This window comes from Equus przewalskii, chromosome 1, assembly GCF_037783145.1.
Source record: "Equus przewalskii isolate Varuska chromosome 1, EquPr2, whole genome shotgun sequence".
Lineage (NCBI taxonomy): Eukaryota > Metazoa > Chordata > Mammalia > Perissodactyla > Equidae > Equus > Equus przewalskii.
Window position 1 is genome coordinate 92793322 of NC_091831.1, and position 24484 is coordinate 92817805.

At 38.0% G+C, this 24484-nt stretch overlaps 1 protein-coding gene across 5 annotated transcripts in view; it reads left to right on the forward strand.

Annotated features, from left to right (window-relative positions):
* Positions 1-24484, forward strand: part of SEC11A (SEC11 homolog A, signal peptidase complex subunit) — a 65199-nt gene that overhangs the window by 31859 nt on the left and 8856 nt on the right. For 3 of the 5 annotated variants that reach the window (XM_070570922.1, XM_070570911.1, XM_070570900.1), the window contains 2 exons: positions 15612-15721; positions 20691-20840. In XM_070570922.1, coding sequence (XP_070427023.1) covers positions 15639-15721; positions 20691-20840 — 233 coding nt within the window. In that variant the 5' untranslated portion in view covers positions 15612-15638. Of the gene's footprint in view, positions 1-9100; positions 9238-15611; positions 15722-20690; positions 20841-24484 lie in introns of those variants that run through there. The other 2 variants (XM_070570889.1, XM_070570878.1) reach the window with 1 other exon arrangement.

The window sequence follows — 24484 nt, forward strand, 5'->3', positions numbered from 1 at the left end:
TGGAACCCTTGTGTCCCCAGGTGGAAGGGTATCTTCTTTGGGAATGAAAACTTGTAAACCAGCAGAACCCAAAGTTGTGAATATGGGAAGCAAAAATTTCGTTAGTGGATTATTAGGGGTAATAGTGAGAAGACTCACTCCCATTCCTACCCTTTAATTCTAGACTAGTGGATCCTACCTATAGAAGAAATAACCCTGTATATTGGTTGCTGATTCAGAGCATACACCACATACTGGGGGGCATTAGATGTTATCCCAGCCCCACAAATTGTTGCTGGTGGCCAGCTGGTGCCATAATTGTCCTCAAAAAGCCATTTGTATCACTCAGAAGATAGAGAAACCACACCAGTAATTGAACAGGGAAAAATTTAATGTAGAGAATTTTAGCTAGTAAAGGATGGTTAACTACTAAAACGGGTAAGAGGATGCTTAAGGGGTTCAGAAGTAGCATATGTGGAAAATAGCCACTACCTTCTAGGATGAGGGAGAATGAACAAGGAAAGAATTAAGAAAACACCTTCCTCCAACCCACCTCCCCAGCCTGAGATTCAGACCTCTTTGGAGAGGGTATGGCTACCACAGGAACATGCACCCACATGGCAATGACATTTGACAGAGCAGTGAGCTAGAGCTGGTCCATATAAGTGGCTTGCTAGGAGGCTGAGAAATTTGCCAGAGAGTGTGTGTGGGCGGGAGCCAGTCTGTGATGGTCACTGAGATGGGTGCTACCAGACCCCCTGCACATAGATCCACTAACTAGTATGTGAAATAAAAGCACAGAACCAAGAAGAGAAGCCGCTTCCTCCCTCTATCACCTTGCAGTGTCCCCTCAGCATCTTTTATTAGTAAAATCTAACATCATTGAGCCAGTTGGAAAAGGAGAATTTGTTTACAGGGTTCAGCTCTAGTGACACAAAGAAGGATGGATTTGAAGCTGAGAGGCAATAAATTGATAACTGGCTTACTATTCTTTCAGGCTAGCCGCTTCAAGATGATGGGGAACAGAGTAAGACCAGTGAATTCCATAACCATGTGCCCATTTTTGTGCTTTAATTACCCGTAAAATAGGATTCCTGATCAAAAGCAATGTTATACGGAATACCATGATGAAGAATAAGGCATTCTGTAAATTCATGGATGGTGGTTTTGACAGAAATACCACGGACAAGGAAGACAGATCCTTGTCTAGAGTCTATTCTAGTAAGAAGAAATTGCTGCCCCTTCCGTGATGGAAATGATCCAGTATCATTGTTGGTCTTTGCGGTTGGTGGACTAGGCACTCATCATTGGTTAGAACCAAATTGGTCTTGGCGAGTGAAAGATATGTTGCTAACCTTCTTCTTAGCTGCTACAGTGACTTTCATCACGAGTCCTTGGGGCAAGACAGGGGTGACTGGGGAGAGAGACTGATTGACATCTACTGCACAGGTAATTTTATCTACCTTATTATTAAGATACTCCTTTGCTGAGGTAATTCTTTGGTGAGCATTTATATAGGACACAAATAATCTTCACATTCTATATACCTACTTGGAGAGCTCTGTCTTTATACCTCTTCCCCAAACCTCTTGTCTTCAGCTTTCCAATGATGTCCCTTCCAAGTCCCTGGCCATCCAGGCAAACTGCTAGTCACTCTTGAATAAGTGTAAATCTACACCTGTGGCCATCTCTCCTTCCAGGCAAAATGAACAGCTGTTGTATCGCTCAAAGTTCTGCCCATTGGGAGGATTTCCCTTCATCATAGTCCTTCATGGTCAACCCTGAATGGGGATGTAATGCCACAACTATCTACTTTCAGTTGGTGCTGGATGGTTCGTGCAGAACTATCTAAAAACCAGGCCCAAAGTCTTCCTTAGCTGGTCGTAGGGAACTCCCCCTGAGGCAATAGGTGTAAGATGAGAGAGGAAGCAATATAGCGTGAGTAGGAGCCATGAGTATCTGAGTTACTTGCTCATACAACTTACTTGTGTCTCAGGACTTGCTTGAGCCCAGTCTCGTGTATACCACTTGCACTTGATGATGAAGTACTGCTGTGAATGCCCAACTTTATGACTTGGTGGCTCTAGCAGCACCCACTTCATACTGGAGAGTTCAGGTCACGTGGTAACTTGGTGACCCATGGTCAAGTGTTTAGTCTCTACTCGAACTCAGTAGCAAGCTAGAAGCTGTTACTCAAGAGGAGAGTACTTCAAAGGATAGCATAACTTTGCTCCCACATCCAAAGGTCTGGGCTGTCATTCACCTGTAGAGGACTGCTCGAGACTCCCTATCTGTCACAAATACTTCAGTCACCATGAGATCTTCCAGGTCTTATGGCCCAAGTGATAGAACAGGTTTCACTGCAGCTTGGACCTGTTGTGGAGTCCTACCCAAAACTGGCCCAGAATTGGTTTACTAGATAAATAGATTGGAGTAGCACACCCAAATAAGGTATACATTGCCTCCAAAATCTGAAGAGGCCCACTAGGCTTTACGTTTCTTGGTGGTAGCAGGAACTAGATGCAGCAACTTGTCCTTTGTCTTGGAAGAGGACGACTGGACCCCAAGAGTTTTCACTGGGATCAGAACTTGTGTGGTATTTATCCCCCACACTCTGGCCATGTATGTGTTTTACCAAGGTGTCTAGGTCACGAAGTTCAACCACCAAGTCTAGTCAGCATCCAGTATCATCAATAGAGTGAACAAGTTTACTCTGTGGAATGGAGGGCCAATCAGGGTCCCCAGCGACCAGATTATGAGAGAAAGATCTAGAATTGATGTAACCCTCAAGTAGGCCCTGCCATCAAAGCATAGTTCGTCTATGGATTCCTTGCTTCAGAGGTCCTCAGGGATAGGAAACTGTCAGAAAAACATGGAGTGAGCCTCTTTTAAGTTGGCATTGCTAGAAGCCGATGATTGTCTTGCTAAGACAGGGTACCTAATGCTTTATTTTCATCATCCAGACTTATTAAGAACATGTAACTTTCAGTTCTGATTGGTTATGAATTTTCTTCAGATATTGCTCCATGTAGTAGCATTGTTAAGAAACTATGATACACTGCATTACAAGCCAAATTATCTTTATGGTTATGAGCCTGGAATCTCACTTGGAGCAAGAAATCCGGTTGGAGAGGGCAGCAGGGGCCAGATCACGGAAGGCCTTGTGTACTGAGGAGGTCAGATTTTATCCTATAGGTGGTGAGAGAGAATTTTGAGCAGACAGTACAATAGTTTTATTTTCACTTTATAAAAATTATATGTGGGCTGATGAATTAGAGGATGCAAGTCTAGAGGTAGAATTGTCGGATTATTTTAATAGTCTGGGTGAGAGGAGACGAGACCTGAATTAAGGCAATAGCCATGGGAAGAAAGCCAGTGGGGTGGATGTGAGAGATGTTGGGGAGGTAAAATCTAGAGGACTTGGGCGGTTGGTGGTGCTAATCACTAAGATAGGGAATGTGGAAGGAGGAAGAGACTTGAGGAAAATGATTGACTTCAGCCCTGGACATGTTGAATTTAAGGTGTCTGTGTAACGTCTACGTAATTTTCAGTCCCTAATTACCAATTGGATATAATTGGTCTGGTATGGAGATAGAGATTTGGGTGTCATCAGCATATATGTTGTAAGTGAAACCACAGGTAGACAAGGTTGCATGCAGAACGGGAAGAGCAAAGGGCGAAGGTTGGAATCCTAGAACACTCATACTTAAGGGGACATCAGAAAGGAGGAGGGTCTGAGGCAGGTGACATAGAAACCAAGGGATAAGGGAGTTATAATAGAGTTAATCAAGTGCCAAATGCCTCAGAAAGACAAGTAAGGTAGTTGAAATAAGTTCATGGACTCATTCCTCCTCCTTTTGAATGAAATTTAATAGGTGATATATTTACATTGTTCAAAAATAAAAAAGTGAAAGTGACTTTATCCTTTAGTGTTGCCAGCATTGCGTGTTTTCAGAATTTCAGATTTTTGCCCTTCTAATAAGTGAAAAGTGGTATCTTAGGACAGGTTTTACTTTGTATTTCCCTTATTATGAATTTGGTTGAGGATATTTTCTTGTGACTTTGGAGTCATTTTAATACATTTTCCATGAACTAACAGTTTAAAATCCTTTGCCTACTTTCCTTTTGGATTGTTATTTTCTTAGTGATTTCTAGGAGCTTTTTATAGGAAACTCAATCATTTGTTATGTATGTGGTGAATATTTTCTCCCAGTTTGTCATTTGTCTTGTGACTTAGCTTATAGTATAATTCGCCATGCATAGTTGTGGGATTTTTAGGTTATTGTTTGCTGTTTTATTTTGTTTTGGTAGTTAAATTTACCCATCTTTTCTTCATGACTTCTGGATTTCAGGTCAGTTAAAAAGACCTCCCTTACTCCAAGGCCTTTTCTACTCTGTTTTCTTCTATTATTTTTGTATGTGTATTTTTTTTCTTTTTAAACAGCTTTATTGAGCTATAATTTGTAAAATTCACCCATTTTAAGTATCTAATTCCTAGTTTTAGTAAATTTATAGAGTTGTGCAACCATTACCACAATCCAGTTTTAGAACATTTCTGTCATCCCAGAAAGATCCTTCGTATCTTTTACAGTCAGTGCCTGTTCCCACTCGTAGCCCCAGGCAGCTACGAATCTGCTTTGTCTCTATGATTTACCTTTACTTAACAGTTTTAAATAGAATCACACAAAATGTAGTCCTTTGCAACTGGCTGCCTTCATTTAGCATAATTTCTAAAAATTGTGGTAAAATATGCATGAAATTTACTATCTTAAACATTGTTTTTAATATTTATTTTTTATTTATTTTTATTTTTTTAAGATTTTTTTTCCTTCTTCTCCCCAAAGCCCCCCAGTACATAGTTGTATATTTTAGTTGTGGGCCCTTCTAGTTGTGGCATGTGGGACACTGCCTCAGCATGGCTTGATGAGTGGTGCTAGGTCCACACCCAGGATCTGAATCCGTGAAACCTTGCACCACCGAAGCAGAGTGTGTGAACTTAACCACTTGGCCACGGGGCCAGCCCCTATCTTAACCCAATTTTTAAGTGTTGAGTTTGGTAGTGGTGACTACATTCATGTTGTTGTGCAACCAGTTTCCATCTTGCAAAATTAGAACTATATCCATTAAAAATCCCCATTCTCCCTCCTCTAGTCCCTGGCAACGACCATTCTACTTTCTGTCTCTATGAATTTGACTTTTATTGATTTTTTTCTATTGTTTAGCTGTTTTCTATTTCATTAATTTCTGCTCTAAACTTTATTTCTTTCCTTGGTTGCTTTGTGTTTAGTTTGCTATTTTTTCTAGTTTCTTAAGGTGGAATCTTGGGTTATTGATTTAAGATCTTTCTTTTCTAATGTATGTATTTAAAGCTATAAATTTCCCTCTAAGCAGTGCCTTAGCTGCATTCCATAAATTTTGATATGTTGTGTTTTTGCTTACATTCAGTTCAAAATATTTTGTAATGTCCCTTGTGATTCCTCTTTGACTTGTGGGTTATTTAGAAAACTGTTGTTTAATTTCCAAATATTTGTGGATTTTCCAAATTTCTTTCCAGTGCTGATTTCTAATTTAATTCCACTGTGGATTGGAGAACATAGTTTGTATGATTACAGTCTTTTAAAATTTGAGGCCCTTTTTTACTTACCTAGAGCCTGATCTCTGGAGAATGTTTCATGTGTGTTTGAAAAGAATGTGTTTTCTGTTGTGTTGAGTGGAATGTTCTATAGATGTTTAGTTAGCTGATGGTGTTCAGGTTTTCTCTATGCTTGCTGATTTTCTGGTTTGTTCTATCAACTATTGCGAAAGGGATGTTGAAGTCTCCTACTTTTTATCCTGGGATAAACCTGACTTGGTTATGATGTATATGTTGTTGGATCTGATTTGTTAAAATGTTGCAAATAATTTTTATATCTATATCCATGATACTGTTCTGTGTTTTGTTGTAACATCTTTGTCTGGTTTGGGTTTCAGTAATGCTGGCCTCGTAGAATAGGTTGAGAAGTACTCCCTCTGCAACTTTCTAGAAGAGGTGGCGTAGAATTGTTACAATTTTTTCATTAGATACTGGGTAGAATTTGCCAGTGAATGCCATCTGAGCCTGGAGTTTTTCTTTGTGGAAAGGTTTTTAAACCATAAATTCAATTTTTTAAATAGTTGTAGTTGTATTCAAGTTGTCTGTTTCTTCTTCAGTGAGCTTTGGTAGCTTGTGTCTTTTCAGGAATTGGTAATATATTGGTGTAAAGCTATTCATAATGCTCACTTATCCTTTTAATATTTGTATATTAGTACAAAGTAACATGTATTACTCTAGTGATGTCACCTCTCTCATTCCTTCCTGATATTAGTAATTCATCTTCTCTCCTTTTTTTCCTGATTAGTCTGGCTAATTGATCTTCTCAAAGAACCCACTTTTGGTTGGGTTGATTTTCTTTATTGTTTTCCTGTCTTCTGTTTCGTTTATTTCTCCTTTTAGTATTTCCTTTCTGTAACTTACTTTGTGTTTCATTTGCTTTTTCTAGTCTTTTGAGGTGGGAGCTTAATTTGGGAAATCTGCAAATATTTGGAAATTAAACAGTGCATTTCTAAATAACCCATGGGTCAAAGGAGACTCACAAGGGAAATTACAAAATGTTTTAAACTGAGCGTAAACAAAAATGCAACATATAATTCAAGACCTTTCTTTTTTCCTTATTATAGCCCTTTACTGCTATAGAATTCCCTCAATGTACTACTTTAGGTGCATACCACAGATTTTAATGTGTTGTATTTCATTTTTATTCAGTTCGAAATACTTTCTTTTATCGTGATTATTTAGAAGTGTGTTGTTTGATTTCTAAATATGTGGGGGATTTTTCAGTTATCTTTCATTACTGATTTCTATTTTCATTCCATTGTGATTGGAGAATACACTTTGCATAATTCAGATCCTTTTCTATTTATTAAGACTTCTTTTGTGGTCTTGAATATGGTCTATCTTGGGTAACGTTCTGTGTGTACTTAAAAGGAGTGTGTATCTGCTGTTGTTGAGCAGAATGTTCTGTAAATATCACTTAGGTCAGGAGCTGGCCTGGTGATGTAGTGATTAAGTTCATGCAGTCCACTTAGGCGGCCCAGGGTTCCCAGGCTCAGACCCACTCATTAAGCCATGCTGTGGCAGCATCCCACATAGAAGAACTAGAAGGACATACAGCTAGGATATATAGCTATGTACTGGGGCTTTGGGGAGAAAAAAATATATATATATCATTTAGGTCAAATTGTTGTTAGTGTTCAAATCTTTTCTGTCCTTGTTGATTTTCTCTCATCTTGCTATATCAATTATTGAGAGAGGGATTTTGAAATTTCTTGGTTTTTTTTTTTTTTTTTTGCTAAGGAAGGTTAGCCTTGAGCTAACATCTGTGCCAGTCCTCCACTACTTTTTTATATGTGGGTCACTGCCACAGCATGGCTGACGAGTGGTGTAGGTTCGTGCTCAGGATCCAAACCCGTGACCCAAGACCACTGAAGTGGATCACACCAAACTTAACCACTAGGCCACAGAACCGGCCCTAAAATTTCAGACTATACCTGTGAATTTGTCTATTTCTCCTTGTAGTTCTGTCAGTATTTGTTTCCCGTATTTTGAAGCTAAGTTATTAGTTGCATAAACATTTAGGTTTGTGTCCTCATAATGAACTCACTTCTTTATCATTATGAAATGACGCTCACTGTGCCTGGTAATGTTATTTGCTGTGAAATGTACTCTGTGTGATATTAATGTAGCCACTCCATTTGTCTTTCTTTCTTCAGTTTTCTTTTGATTAATGTTAGCATGATGTGTTTTTCTGTCTTTTTACTTTTACAATATTTGTGTCTATATGTAAAGTGCATTTTTTGTAGCAGTGTATAATTGGGCTTTTTTTTTCAGTTGGACAGTATTTACCTTTTAAGGGTAGTATTTGGGTCATTTAAATTTTATGTGATTATTAATATGGTTGTGTTTAAATCCACCATCTTTTTTTTTATTTCTCCCATTTGTTTTTTGTTCCCCATTCCTCTTTTTCCACCTTATTTTGGTTTAGTTGAGCTTTTTAATGTTTGTAATTTATTCCCTTTGTTAGCTTGTTAGATATACCTTATTTATTTATTTAAGTTGCTTTAAGGTTTGTTACTTGTGTTTTTAACTTATCTCAGTCTACCATCAAGTTATGTTGTACAACTTCATGTATAGCACAAGAACATAGCAATAATATGTTTCCATTTCCCCTTTCCTGGCCCTTCTGCTGCTGTTGTCATACATTTTACTTCTACACGTTACCACAAAACTTTGTTGTTATTTTTGCTTTAAATAGCCAGTTATGTTTAATTTTTTTAATAATAAAAAATATATTTTGTATTTACCAACATATGCTATCTCTGGTGTTCTTCATTCCTTTGTGTATTTGGTAATTTCCTTTTGCCTGGAGGACCTTTTTAAAACTTTTTTTTATAGTGTAAGTCTGCTCATGGTGAATTATTTTAGTTTTTGTGTGTTCAAAAAGTTTTTTGTTTGTTTTTCTTGAGGAAGATTAGCCCTGAACTGCTGCCAATCCTCTTTCTGCTGAAGAATACTGGCCCTGAGCTAACATCCATGCCCATCTTCCTCTACTTTATATGTGGGACGCTTGCCACAGCACGCCTTGCAAGCGGTGCTGTGTCCACACCCAGGATCTGAACTGGCGAACCCCCGGCCGCTGAGAAGCGGAACGTGTGAACTTAACCACTGCACCACCGGGTCGGCCCCAAGGTTTTTTTTTCCTTCTCTTTAGAAAGAAGTTTCTCAGGGTATAGAATTTTAGGTTCTGTCATGCAAGTCTCTATTTATCATGCTCAATGTATCCTCTACCTTCTTGAACCTGCTGTTTTAATGTCTTTGTCTACTAATCCTATCATGTCAGTCATTTCTGGGTCTGTTTCTATTCACCGATTTTTCTCCTTATTATGGGTCATAGTTTCTTGCCTCTGCGTATCTGGTGATATTTTATTGGTTGCCAAACTTTGTGAATTTCACCTTTTTGGATGCTGGATATTTCTGTATTTGCATAAGTATTCTTTTTTTTTGCTTTTCTCCCCAAATCCCCCAGTACATAATTGTATGTTTTAGTTGTGGCATGTGGATTGCCGCCTCAGCGTGGCCTGATGAGTGGTGCCATGTCCACGCCCAGGATCCGAACTGGTGGAACCCTGGGCCACCGAAGCGGAGCACACGAACTTAACCACGCAGCCACGGGGCCAACTCCTGTATGTGTATTTTTGAGCTTTATTCTGGGATACAGTCAGGTTACTTGGAAACAGTTTAATTCTTTCCAGGCTCTTTTAAGGCATTGTTGGGCAAGTCCAGAGCAGCCTTTAGTTTAAGGCTAATTTTGCACCACAACTGAACAGTACCTTTCTGAATACTCTACCCAAAGCCCATGTGTTATGAGGATTTCCACTCTGGCTGGTGGAAACAATCTGTTCCTGCCCCTTATGAGCTTTAAGAGTTGTTCCATCTACTCCTTTTAGTTGGTTCTTTTTCCATCCTTGTTATTTCCTCACGTGCACGCACTGATCATTGCTGATCATCACTCAGCTGAAGACTTGAGGAAACCCTCTGCAGATCTTTATGTAGCTCTCATTTCTGTACTGCCTGCAATCTCTAGCTCCCTTTGCCTTCCCAAACTCCCAGTTCTTTATCCTCAAGTCAGGGAGACTTCCAGGCTCTGTCTGCATTTCCCCTTTGCCCTGTGGTCTGGTAACTCTCCAGTCTGTAAGTTGGGGTGATCGTAGGGCTCACCTTGTTTCTCCTTTCTGAGTAGTCATGATCCTACACTGCCTGAACACAGTTACATGTCCAATGTCTGAAAATCTTTGTTTCATTTATTTTGTGCAATGCTTTAGTTATTTCAGGCAAGAAGGTAAATTTAGTCCCTCTTACTCCAACTTGGCCCAAATAGCATATTTTTGAGGTTTATTTATGTTGTTATGTGTCAGTAGTTCTTTCTTTTCTGTTCCTGAGTAGTATTCCACTGTATGAAATATTGTGATTGATTTATTCATCTGTTGATGGACATTTGAGTTTTTTCCAATTTGATGCTATTATGAATGAAGCTGCTGTACATATGTTGTGTAGATATGTTTTCATTTGTCAGACTTCAAAAAGATTTAACAGATTTTTTAAATGAAACTTGTCTTACTGTTAGTGATATTATGTCTGTTTAGACTATTTAAGATTTGTTGTTGTTGTTGTTATCATTTAAGATCCTCGCCGGGACTATCAGTGACTTTATTGGGCCATGGTAACAATGTCTACTCTGAACATGCTTCAGTTTTTCCAATGACATCAGTTTTACTTCTAGCTGCTGTCCATATATTGCCTCACATATCCTAGCTTTTAATTGCTTCTTCTTCTGTGAGTTAGAAAGCAGGGAAATTTTGGTTATAGATTAATGAGTCTGTTAGTTTGAGGTCTTAAGATAAGTTGAATTTAAGACTTAGGCCAACTGCTATTTTGTAGCTCTAAAATGCTTTTTTCTTTTTGAGGAAGATTAGCTCAGAGCCAACATCTGCCACCAATCCTCCTCTTTTTGCTGAGGAAGACTGGCCCTGAGCTAACATTCGTGCCCGTCTTCCTCTACTTTATATGTGGGACGCCTACCACAGCATGGCTTGACAAGCGGTGCCATGTCCACACCCAGGATCTGAACCAGCAAACCCTGGGCCGCCGAAGCAGAAGTGCGAACTGAACCACTGCGCCACCGGACCTGCCCCTCTGAGATACATTTTTGCTTCCATGGTCACTTCTGTCTTTGCGTGAGCCTGCTGGAGGTCTGACTTTTATGAAGATATCTTATATGCTGAACTTCAGATATCTCTTAGAAGAATAGGAAATATCAGCTTTTTATTTTGCTGAATTTTCTGTCCTAGGCTGTTCTTAAATTCTTGTTATATATTGCTTACGGTGCATTTTAAATTGTCACAGAACTTTTGGGGAAGGAGTCCACACATTACTTCTTAAAAGTGCAAAAGAAAAATAGCAGACGCAAATCCCCATGCCATACCTACCAAGAGATATTACATAGAGCTCTGATCGGTTTTAATAACATTCTTTTCTAGTTTCACCTTGAGCACTGAGGAGTGTATTGTTCCAGTCACTTCTGAGAAAAAATAATGGGACTATTCAATTCTGCGTTGTTTTGCTACATACGTCACAATGTCTTATTAATAGTTAGCTTGGTGTGGCCAAATGGTGTGAGAAGGTTAGGTGGCTGCCACCTGATTTCTGCCAATACCAGAAGGAGACGGCACTTTTTCTGGTAATGTGCGTTCGTAAGCATTCAGATGTAGTGGTAAAGAAAGCAGGGGCTAGGGAGGCAATATATTTGTCTTTCGAGTCATGATTATTGATGGGAAAAAGAGGAGAAAAAAGAAAGGGAAAAGAATATGACGTTTTTCAAGTTTTTGCTCAGATAGGGCATTTGTTTTAGCAAATAGTGTGCTTCTACCTAGCTTTGGCTCACAGACAGACTTAGCAGTATGCAAATAGGCATCTTTTAAGGAACATTACCGGTTATACTGGTGAGGGACTTTTAAGCTCTTTCCCTATAATAGTCATGAGGATGATCTTGTCTAGAAAAATTTCACAAGAATGACTCTATAGTGAAAGGTGGCGTTACATGTCTGAGGAGAAAGAGAAGGGTAATTGTGGATAGGATAGTGACCTCCTTGCAGGGACATAAGAAATCATGATTTTAAAGCCTTTCATTTTTCTTTTTTTAAAGATTGGCACCTGAGCTAACATCTGTTGCCAATCTTCTTTTTTTCTTTCTTCTTCTTCTCCCCAAAGCCCCCCAGTACATAGTTAAATATTCTAGTTGTAGGTTGTTCTGGCTCTGCTATGTGGGATGAATCCTCAGAATGACTTGATGAGTAGTGCTGGGTGCGCGCCCAGGATCAGAACCGGCAAAACCCTTGGCTGCTGAAGTGGAGCCCACAAACTTAACCACTCGGCCACCAGGCTGGTCCCTCATTCTTCTTTTAAAGAACGGTTATTGGATATCCCACACCTGTTCTGCCACTCCTTACATCTGTGCCCTTCTGAAAATGGAAAGATTTTCCTCAACAAAACAAACTTGAACTGACTGACATGGCTATTTTTAGTTTTTATTTCAGTGTGAACTTTTTTATGTTTTGCTGCAGAAATATCAATATACTTGATAATGGGACATTGTCATAGACCCTGCTAGGGTTGTCAGATAATACATGGTACATGCTGGTATTACTTTTTCAAAATTAGCCAATTTTGAATTATGAAACATCTGACCCCCAAAGGTTTTAAATAAGGGATCATGGAACTATAGTGTATAGTTTCCATGGAACCCCACAGCGCCTCCCTCAAAGATTCTGGATTGGAGCCCGGAATCTATTGTCCTAATCAGTACTGTAGGTCAGTTTTTTAGCTTGGAAAGTTTGGAAAATAGAACCTTTAGCTGAATTGCTGACTGCTCATCCACTGGTTGACCATAATTACTTCTTAGAAGCTAGTTTTCCTACTTCTAGCCTCTCCCACTCCATTTCCTTAACTCTGTCTTCTGAATAAAAAGATTTTTTTTTTTAAAGCTGCCATCTTAAAGAGGTGGAATTTAGGAGACCTCAGTTCTAGCAGTTATTACTCTGCCTGCCACTAGCTGTGCAGCCATGAGTGCACTGCTTAGCCTCTCTGTGCCTCAGTTTCCTCACCTATAAATAGAAGTATTAAACTGGGTTTCAGATTATACCTGTATGCTCATATTACTCCATTACTCAAAGAATAGCAACTATTTGTTAGAAATAGAGTCTGTTAGAAAATACCCATAGTTTCTTTCTTCCTTTGTGGGTGACATTAATTATATTGATAGAGTGTGTCATACTTCGTTGGAATGCCAGAAAGATAATGTTCTGGCCGTTAATATGGACTTAAGAAAACAAACCTAAACAACTTATTTTTGAAAAGGTGATACTTGCACTTAGTAAGAACTTTAAAAACATGCAACATATATATTGGAAAGTATCCTCCTTCCACCTCGACTTTCAGTTCCTTTTCCCAGAGGCAGCCACTGTCCCCAGTTTCTTGGGTATCCTTCCAGAGATTACCTATGCATTTATAAGAAGATGCAACTTGAAACTTTTCAAAAAAATATATAGGAAAGACAGGTAATTACTGTAGCGAACACAAACAGAAAATGGTCTGAGAGCGCTAAAATCCTCATCATGATAGGTAGTTAATAGATGATGTTCCAAATTTATGGAAACAAGAGAAGCAATTAGTTTTTAAAAGGATGAGAGTAAATACCAGAAGAAGTAGCTAAAAGACACAAAAATGATTGCTGGAGTTGGCCTGCCGTCACCAGGATGTTGCTGGTTTTTCTCACATGTATCTCTTAGCTCTATGTGTATATAATATTTCAAGGGAAATAAAAATTAATTTAAAAAGGAAAAAAGTAGAAAATACGAGTAAACAAGATGAAACAATATTGCGTAGTGTTATAGCCCCAGATGTAACCACTGACATATTTAGTTTATTCTCTTCCAGTTATTTCTATACTTCTTTTTTAAATTTTTTTAATTTTTTTAAAAGATTTTATTTTTTTTTTTCCTTTTTCTCCCCAAAGCCCCCCAGTACATAGTTGTATACTCTTCGTTGTGGGTCCTTCTAGTTGTGGCGTGTGGGACGCTGCCCCAGCGTGGTTTGATGAGCAGTGTCATGTCCGCGCCCAGGATCCGAACCAACAAAACACTGGGGCGCCTGCAGCGGAGCGCGCGAACTTAACCGCTCGGCCACGGGGCCAGCCCCTATACTTCTTTTTTTAATTTTTAAGAAAAATTGAAAGATCTTACACACACTCAAAAAGATAAATATGTGAGGTGTTGGATGTGTTAATGAATCCGTTGGAATTCTTTCACAAAGGATACGTATATTAGATCATCACGTTGTATGCTTTAAATATCTTAGAATTTTATGCATCAGTTATACCTCAATAAAGCTAAAAAAAAATTGAGAGTAGTACAGCAAACACCTGTAAGCTACCACATAGCTTCAACAATTGTTAACATTTTGCCATATTTGCTCTATATGTAATTATGTGTGTGTGCATATATATAAATTTTTTTCTGACTCACATGAAGCGAGTTGCAGATATGACAGTTCATCCCTACCTACTACTGCTAGCTGACTCCTACTAGCACACATCTCCTACGAATAAGGACAGGGTCCTACATAACCCCCATAGTATTGTCACACCTAAGAAAATTAACCCTAGTTTTCTAGTATCATTTAGTATTTAAGACAGGGGCTGGCCCAGTAGTGGTTGGGTGTGTGTGCTCTGCTTTAGCAGCCAGGGTTCAGGTTCTAATCCCAGGCACAGACCTACACACTGCTCATCAAACCATGCTGTGGTGGAGTCCCACATGCAAAGTCGAAGACTGGCATGGATGTTAGCCCAGGGACAATCTTCCTCACACCCACAAAAAATTTGTCATATTGAGTTTCCTCAATTGAGCCCAAAATGTCTTTTATAGTTGGGATTTTTTCTTATATCCATTTTGTTCTTTTAAACCAAGATTCAGTCAGAGTTTGTGCATTACATTTGGTTGTTATATCTCTTTAGTCCTTTTTAATCTAGAACAATCTCTCACCTTTATTTTCATGACATTGAACTTTTGAAGACTAGAACAGTTGTCTTGCAGAATGTCCACATGCACATATATTTTTTAAAATAACAAGAATGACCTTACTCGTACATATTTTTGAAACTTGTTTTTTTCACTTTACAACATTTTATGAATGTCTTTTCAGTTCCACATTTTCAGTCGTACATACAAGGCTCTCCATATCTGAGCTTAACATGCTTTTGCACATTTCTTCCAGTGCTCTCCAGCACCGTCTTTTCATTCCTTGACCTCTCTGCCATGGTGTCCAGTCATCCTCTTTATTTTTACCCATGGTCCACCCTTAGACCAACACAATTAGCTCACATTATTTCCCTCACTTGAAATGGCTTTCTGGTATTGTATCTGGTTATTCATGCCACAGAATTTTAGTTTGTTGAGTAGTGGAAATTTAGTAAGACAGAAGGCTGGCCTTCAAGTCCTAACTTTGTGACTGACAAGCTGTATGACTTTGGCAGTCATTTCCTCTCTCTGAGACTAAATTTCCTCAACTATAAAATGAGGGGTGGAGTTAAAAGTCATTGAATAGCCGATGATTATCAAAGGATAAGTGTTGTAGAAAAGTAAGTACTCGAGTTCAGAAGTGGAGGTATATTCCTCTTGGCTGGTATGTATCATGGGTGTGATTGAATTTAAGCTGAATGGTTGTAAAGCCCAAATAAAACAACTTATGTGGCAGGTTCTGAAAATTATAAGTTATTATATAAATATAACACGTTTAACAAACAAAATGGAGCGGGATACTTTGGGCGAGAGAAGGAGGGCTCTTCCGGGATGCCGATGGTGGGATTAGTACAGCATTTTACAGAGTGTCTCAGAACGTCAGCTGTCCTAATAGGGCTACTTGAAACTTTAAGTTGTTACTACTCTCAGTTGCTTTCTTGGTGGGGATAATTATGGATCTGATCTCTTCTCTTTTGTTCTTACAGCTCTATTATCAAGTCCTAAATTTTGGAATGATTGTCTCCTCGGCACTAATGATCTGGAAGGGATTAATGGTCATAACTGGAAGTGAAAGTCCAATTGTAGTGGTGCTCAGGTAACAATTAATTTTTCTTTTCAAAGCATGGAATTGCCTGGCATTACTTGGGAGAAAAATTGAGATATTGAATAACTGTTGTATCATTCCTTTATAATCTAATCTTTCCCAGAAGAGGGCCTGGAAGAAAATTAGTTGCTATTTCTCAATTGTGAGAAATTCTCAACCTTGTTAGGCACTTTCCTTTCAGACCCCAAAGGGCTCATGACTTTTCTATAAAATGTTTACTATATGAGCTTTATTTTTGGCACGTCTCTTAAGAAAGTCTTTCAATGTACTTTATTTTCCAGAAATTCTTCTGTTTTCTTACACACTTTGCTTTGATACATCAGGATTGATATTTAGTTGTTTGTTTGTTAGATTATATATCATCTCCATGAATTGAGTTTTTCTGCAGCATGTTCATTTTCTGCAGAAGCATCACTAATTATTTCCATGTTTCCTGCTGACCTTTAAATATCACTTCTAAATAGACTTCAGGAGTTTTGAAAGATATTAATGCCATCTCTTAAAGTGACAAATAATGCTGAATTTTTTCTCCACCAAATTTTCTTCCCTAATCTGGTACTCATACTCTTAGTGATTTAAAAACCTAATTTAGTAGCTCATTTTTGGATAATTACCACTTGGTTATTTAATTGAATCATTATAGTTCTGTCTTATTTTGGGCTTAATTATGTAAGCTGTCTCAAGTCTTTTCTGGAGATAATAGAGTGTAAATATAAAATAAATGCAATCATTAACGTTACCTAGAGTCTGGATAATAGTACATTACTCTTGACAAGATGAATTTGACTCCTTCTTTGTCATTACTAGGATATACTTCCAGTAACAAGTGATTGGAGGCACTGGATCTACAGTGTCTTGTACCTTACTTGTACTGTTACTCATACCTTAGTTCTGTCTTTATTAATGATCAAATTCGACTGTAATTTTAGAGATCCAAAGAAATGTGTGGATTTTATTAGCTAGGAAAGCATGAATAATGTACTGCTCTGGGAGAATAGAGACTTGGGTCTCTAGCTGTTTCATGTCTAACTATAGCCTTGGGCAAGCCCCCTATTCACTGAACCATAGTTTGCTCATCTATAGAATGAAGTGTAGACCTAGATGATGTCAGAAGACCTTTCCCATTCTAAAATTATGTGGCCCTGAGTTCTCAGACAGTCTTGAGTTCAGTGGAGAGCTTCAGTTTGTGAAGTGTTTGAACCTTAACAGAAGGAGAAGCCACACTAATTGGCGCTTTGGGGAAAGGTATGGAGCGAGGGTCCAGGAGGGCTTTTGGTGATTCTTCTGGGATTGTTTCAGATTGAGTTCCCTTCAGTGGAGATGTTTATGGACAATCTAATGACCTTTAAACTGGGGGTGTTGGAGTGAGCAGGGGACTAGACTAAGGATCTGCTCAACACATGGATAGTCCTGAAAATAGTCCAATTTGCTATAGCTGGAAAATTTGTGATATCAGTTGGGATTTAAAAGTGGTATTTGGCTAAGTTATTTGGTAGGTAGGTTGTTTATATACTAAGCTTTTCTGATTGCCAGTGTGGAATAAAAAAAAGAACTTGAGAGACCAGGACATATTAGAAGAGAATTTGGTCAAGCCTGGAAGGAACAGTCCTTAAAGAAAGGTAATTTACGTGATTGGGTGGCCAAGTAGGTGTTGCCTGGCTAGGGTTTCTTGTAACTTCAAGGGATCTAATTTTTCCCTGGAACCAAATATGCCTCAGAGGACTCAGGCCACCTGAGAATCTGCTTTTAGGACTTCTGTGAAGCCATTGGGGGTAAAGACAAATACTTTCTTATTATTTATTTTATTAACTGAAGTTTCGGGGAACATTCAAAACTGGTTTTTTCCTCTTTATATAACTGAAGTCAGTTTAAAAATATTTAAATGGTTTGTATATATCTTATAAAATTTACCATGATTGGTGTATTAAATTTAAAAGTATAGTTTAATCAGATAATAATGTTTACTAATAGTTATTTAATGTTTAAAAATTTTCCCCTGGTTTATTTAACGGTCCTCTCACTACACACTTTTATCTGTTTTTGATTGCCATCTATATCTGAACATTTAAATCTTTTTCTTTCTCATCCAACTTTCTTCCCTGAAGTCTAGACTCTTGTTTTCACCCTACACTGAACATCTCCATCTGGATGTTGACTAGGTACTTGAAACTCCATGTAATGAAAGTGAAATTTATCTCCCTTTCCCACAAAACCTGTTCTTTCTCCTATTTCTGTGACTGTCACTGCCATCTGCTCAGTTGCCAGTGTTAAAAATCCAGGAGTTGTTTTTGATCCCCTCTTGTGTCGTATCCAATTGGCCATCAGATTTGTTATTTTCCCTCTCTCTATTCTACCCTTTTATAGTTGTTCTCCCTGCTGTTCTGTTTCAAGCCCTCATCATTTCCTGCCTAGGCTGCTATAGTGACCTTTAAAAAAATGCTTTTATAATCAGAAAAAAGATAATATATTTTCGTTATATGAAATGTTGAAATCACACAAAAAATCTAGATGAAACTAAGTTACCCATAGCTCTGGGATGTAATCACTATTAATATTTTAGTCTCTTTTTTCAGGTATATTATTTCTTACGTAATTGAAGTAATTCTATTCGTGCATCCTTTTCTCAATTTTTTCCCCTTATTCTCCTGTTTTCATGTTTTTAATAACACTTTTAATAGTTGCCAAGTATTTAATTATAAGTAATAGCCTGGAGAACTGGTCTCCCAATCTACTTTTTATCTTTTCCAGTTTACTTATTAATTCAATAAATATTTGAATGTCTTCTATATACTCTAACTTTTGACTTGGTGTTTCTTAAATGCAAGTATGATTATGATACTCCATGCTTAAAATTCTTGAGTGGCTCGGAGGCACTTTAGCACAGAGAGAGTGGATCCTGCTGTACATCTTTGGTGCAAATCTCACCTTTGTCATTTTTTTGATTTATAACTTTAGGGCTTTCTAAGCCTCGGTTTCCTTATCCATAAAGTTGCGTTAATAATAGTACCTACATCATAGAGTTGTTCTGAAAATTGTTTAAAAAACCCCAAAAACTTAGAATAGCACTTCGCATACAATAAGTGCTCATAAAGAAGAGTCATTCAACCAGAGCAACTCAGCTTTTACCTGTTTTATTTATATAATTTTCAAACAAGGTTTTATTTGAACAAAGGATGTCACTGATTTTAATAAATCCATCAAAGTAAAAACTTGAAAACTACATATCTAGGATAACTTCTATGATATTTTCACCAAACACATCCTGTCTTCCTTCGGATCACTTTCTGTAAAAGGGAACTCTTTGCCCCATGAGGAACTTTAGCAAAAGTTTTAAGAATAAATATATACTGAAAATCCATGTTCCTTGTGGTTCCCAAATTTTGATATATATTAGAATCACCTGGGATCTTTACAAAATACTGACGCCTGCCTCCCATCCCCAGATATTCTAATTTAAATGGATTGAGGGCCGGCTCCATGGCCAAGTGGTTAAGTTCGTGTGCTCCACTTCAGCGGGCCAGGCTTTCCCCAGTTCGGATCCTGGCCATGGACCTAGCACCATTTGTCAAGCCATACTGAGGCAACATCCCACATGCCACAACTAGAAGGACCCACAACTAGAATATACAACTGTGTACTGGGAGGATTTGGGGAGAAGGAAAGAAAAAACTTTAAATGGTTTGAGATATGACCTTAGCAGTGGGATTTTTTTAAAAGTTCCCCAGGTCATTGTAACGTGCAGCAAAGTTTAGGAGCCAGGGCCTGCCCTGTGGCTGAGTGGTGAAGTTGGCACACTCCGCTTTGGCAGCCCAGGGTTTCGCTGCTTTGGATCCTGGGTGTGGACATGACACTGCTCATCAGGCCATGTTGAAGTGGCATCCCACATGCCACAACTAGAAGGACCCATAACTAAAATATACAACTATGTACTGGGGAGATTTGGGGAGAAAAAGCAGGAAAAAAAAGATTGGCAACAGTTGTTAGCTCAGGTGCCAATCTTAAAAAAAAAAAAAAAAGTTTGGGAACCACTGCCATATTCCCTTATGTAGAAGGACCAAAGTCTTCAAACAGAAGTGTTTGCACTTTGTAGTTATTCTGTATTGAATTTTATTCCCTGTCGATCCATTTTCTTCTTACTAAATCTACTGTAACTGAAAACTGGAGCTTGAGTTTCTGAAAATAGTACTGATGGGTTACTTCTTCATAGAAAGAAAAAATTCATTAAATAGTGCAAATATCTTAGACCTTTGAAGTACTTGGTATAAGGTAGAACAGGTGAGAGGTGAGATGACACTGTAGAAGTTTGTCCTCACTAATTACCATGGAATTGAATCCTTTTCTCATTTCTGAAATTCTTAGGCAAGAATGTCTGCTCTTGTCCTTGGGTTTCTTTCTTGTTTCTCCTTTAAAAATAAATAAATAATTAAAGTGGTAGCACAAGCATTATCTCCGTAGCTGACTATTCTTTGACTTGAGGAGCTGTTTTTCCTTCTTAATGGGTTGAAACTATAAGGTCATCTTGGTCTGTATCTTTGTAAATGGCAGAAGATGATGATCCAGCTCTCATTTGAATATTTGAATATGTTTAGCGTTTTCAGATGAAGTGAGAATAAGGGCAGTGACTATAAAGTTCATTCTTTTATATTCTATTTGTCACTTGAAATTTTAAAAGGTTAAGGAATTTAGTAACATTGCCCTTTTCAAAATTTAAGCTCCTTTGAATAGTAATGCTTGAAATGGAACTAGTTAGTGAAAGCTAATAACTAAAGAAAACTTTAATATAACTCAGTCTGAGGAAACCATATTTAGAGAACAGTACACATTTATGCTGATATATTTGTTAAGGTATCTCATATACTCCAAAGGTGATACTTTTGATTGTTTTGTGGAATATCTAATTTTGAAAGTAAATTTAATCTCAGGCTTTCTTTTTACTCTTATATTCTTCTTTCCCTCCCAGTGGCAGCATGGAACCTGCATTTCATAGAGGAGATCTTCTCTTTCTAACAAATCGAGTTGAAGATCCCATACGAGTGGGAGAAATTGTTGTTTTCCGGATAGAAGGGAGAGAGATTCCTATAGTTCACCGAGTCTTGAAGATTCATGAAAAGTATGTGCAAACTATATCTTCTCTGTTTTAAAATATTTTTATGCTTTATTTTTTACAGTATTTAATTTTGATAACCTAAAGATTAAGAAAGGGTGGGGAACTCCTAGGTCCCTCTTCCAATCCATTTTTATGAATGTCTGAAGGTTTGGTGAACATTCGGAAAACCAAATAGTTATTAATTTATTTATATCCCTGAAGGTTTTTCTTGGTTTCCTATTGCTTTCCCACTAAATCAGTAACCCAGTATATAACCCCCAAAAAGACATGACATAAAGATTGATCCTAAATAAAAGTAAAATCTTCTGATATAATGGATGAGGTAGCCTTAATCTTTCCAAAAAAAAAGATCTTTAAGGCATTGTAACAGACATTTCAAATAAGAATCATTTATCAACTTGTAAATTCCAAAGAAAATTTCTCAAATCTTAAGTTACTCTTTTAAATATAGTCTCTTGCCTTTTAGAATTGGAAAGGACATATGTAAAACCTTGAGAGTCACCTGGGGGTGAAGGTGGGGCATAACAGTGAGGAAAAGCTTTTACCTCTGGGTTTGTTTCCTTATCTGTAATATAAAGAGTTCAGGAAGATGAATCATGAGACCTCTGAGCTCCAAGCCTGTGCTCCCCTGTCCTACTGCATATTCCTCACCCCTCCCTTCCAAAGCTATGGTATTTCTAGGTTTGGAAAATTTGCAGAAGGGAAGGAAAGAAATGAAGGAAAAGGGAGGCGTCCTGGAGGACACAGAGAGCGCGAGTGAAACCGTGGGGGTGATTTGAGTATGATGAAGCCCTAAATAAATACTATCTTCTTCTTACCACCCTCTGAAGTATTTTATTTTCTCCACTTGAAGAAGAGGCAACTGTCAGCTGTTGCTTTTTTAAAATCCCTGCAAACATTCTATTTTAGAAGCGTTCTTTCTTCATTTATGAAATAAAGATCTGACTGCTCTTTTTTTCCGGACCTCAGTATATATTTTGAAAGATTATAATTTTTATTTATTTTTTAATTATTTATTTATTTATATTTTTTTTTGAGGAAGATTAGCCCTGAGCTAACTACTGCCAATCTTCCTCTTTTTGCTGAGGAAGCCTGGCCCTGAGCTAACACCCATGCTCATCTTCCCCTGCTTTATACGTGGGACACCTACCACAGCATGGCTTTTGCCAAGCAGTGCCATGTCCACACCCGGGATCTGAACCGGCAAACCCTGGGCCGCTGAGAAGCGGAACGTGTGAACTTAACTGCTGTACCACCGGGCTGGCCCCGAAAGATTATAGTTTTTAAATGACATTCTATTATTGACTAGGAAGGAAGAACTTAATTGTTTTAGAAGTTTATTTTGGAATTGTGAAGGCTTATTCAGTACAGGTAGTGTTTTGCAGATTCTCACAGTGGGTTTGTGTTTGTTCTTAGTGCTGCCTGTTGTGAACAAAACAGAACTAACTTTCCCCTGAATCCCCTGAATCGGAGAAAATCAAATTAAAACAGGCCTTGCTTTGAGTGCGGCAGAAGTTGTCCATTTTCATGTGTGAAATTGAGTGAATTTTTCATTTTAAAACAGTTCCTCTTGTTTGAGGGCAGGTTCATTAACAGATACCCTATCAATGACAGATCCCTTACATTTTAAAAACAATTTTCAACAGCATTCTGAGTATTTTAAGGTGTGTGGTACTTGTAATCTGGAGTTTTGCTGATTTATTTTAGATTCTTGAGATGCCTTCAACTTGCAGCCCTGTTTAGATAACAGATCCTATTAATATAATGAAACTTCAGGGGCAGATCCGTTGGCCGAGTGGTTAAGTTCACGCGCTCTGCTTTGGCAGCCCAGGGTTTCGCTGGTTCAGATCCTGGGCGCGGACCTACCACCACTCGTCAAGCCATGCTGAGGTGGTGTCCCACATGCTACAAACTAGATGGACCCACAACTAGAAGATACAACTGTGCACTGGGGGGCTTTAAAGAAGAAAAAAATATATATAATGAAGTTTCCAATTTCCTTTTTTCTTTTGGGGAGACTAAAATACCTGATTGTAATAATCATTTGATTTAATAGTATTAACATTGTTCTTAAATATGAGACCAAAGGGCAACAAAAATGAATTAAGTTTTTGTAGTAAATGTGTCCTGAACGTTTTCAGCCTGGTTTTTGCACTGTTGTTCATTTCTCGTTTGAACCTTGTTTTAAGAAATAAAATCTTGAGCTTTAAGAGGAATAGAGGTAGGAACTGTTGAACTGGCCTCTCTCTTTTGTCCCATCCCTCCTTTCCTTCACCACCTGCTTCTGATGTAATGTACCTTTATAAATTTATAAACATCATATAAAGCTCTTTTTTCATTTATTGAATCTCCGTCTTGTAAACATTCTTATTACATGTGTGTTCTTGGAAAATACAGAAAACAAAATCACATGTAGTCCTAGTACCCAGAGGTAATGTTAAATTTTGGGTGATTCTCTTTTTGTTTTTTAAACATAGATTTTTTTTTCCCCCAAATAACACTGGGATCTACTCAATCTTATTTTGTAATGTGATTATATCAGAAACATATGGTAGAGTATACCTGGTATTGCCTCATATGCAAAGAATCCCTGAACTGAAAAATCAGCATGCCAAGTACTGCTTAATCTAATGGTAATGGATCTGTGAATTGGAACCTGTTCTTTGTGCTCGGTGTAGTCATTTGCCTGGTCCCACCTGTTCTCCAGATGACGCCAATTATGTGGACTGAACTGTCTGACGAGGCAGTGGAAAAGCACACGCAATCCAGAGCTCGTCTCTAACATGCTGCTGAGCTCAAGCAAAATTCCCTTGTCAGAAACATGGAGAAACTTCTAGTATTTGGGGACAACAGTAAATTGAGAGAAAGTGGTTGGCATTGTTTTTTAAAAAGACACAACTATGTTGCACTTATTATAGTTACCATATTTTTAATTAAGTAAAAAAAGGAGAATCATTATTCCTCACTGCTACATGAGGGATATGAGATAGGAATACAGGCAAGGTTGTATGTATTGTGGCAAACAGCGAGAAGTCTCTTCTCTGAATCCTCCCCCCTTACCTATTCTCTTATTTTCCATTTTCTTCCAAAATAGATGAGTTAGGAGAGAGCTAGGAGATAATGAAGTTTGTTTTTTTAATTTAGAAGGTGAGATTGTTTTTAAATGTTATCAGTTGACTTAATTCTCTTGGATAGCTCCTCATATTGGCCTTTTAGTCAGCTCTTCTTAATACTTATATTTTCCCCACACATAAACTCTTACTTTATCTTATTTTATAGCCTACTCTAATATGTGTTTAGTAAGTTTGGCCTGTAGGAGGTGATGATACTGGATACTGGCAAGCAATCAAGTATTTGGAAAGAGAAATTTCACCATCAGGGTGGCTTAGTCCTTAGCTTTGCTTTTTCTATGCAGATAGATATATTATTTTGCACCCATTTTTATAAAATGATTGTCTCCTCCCTCCTAACATCACAGTATTATGATAGGTGAATTAAGTTATAAGTACTTTGAGCTCCTTGAAAGTAGATGTTAAATAATTGGTCCCTGTGCTAGCCAGGGAAAAGTCCTGTATAAGTGTGTCGTCAATCAGTATTTTGGGCCTGTGAGTTATGAATCCTGGAGTAGGTCTTAGTAGTAAGTCTAA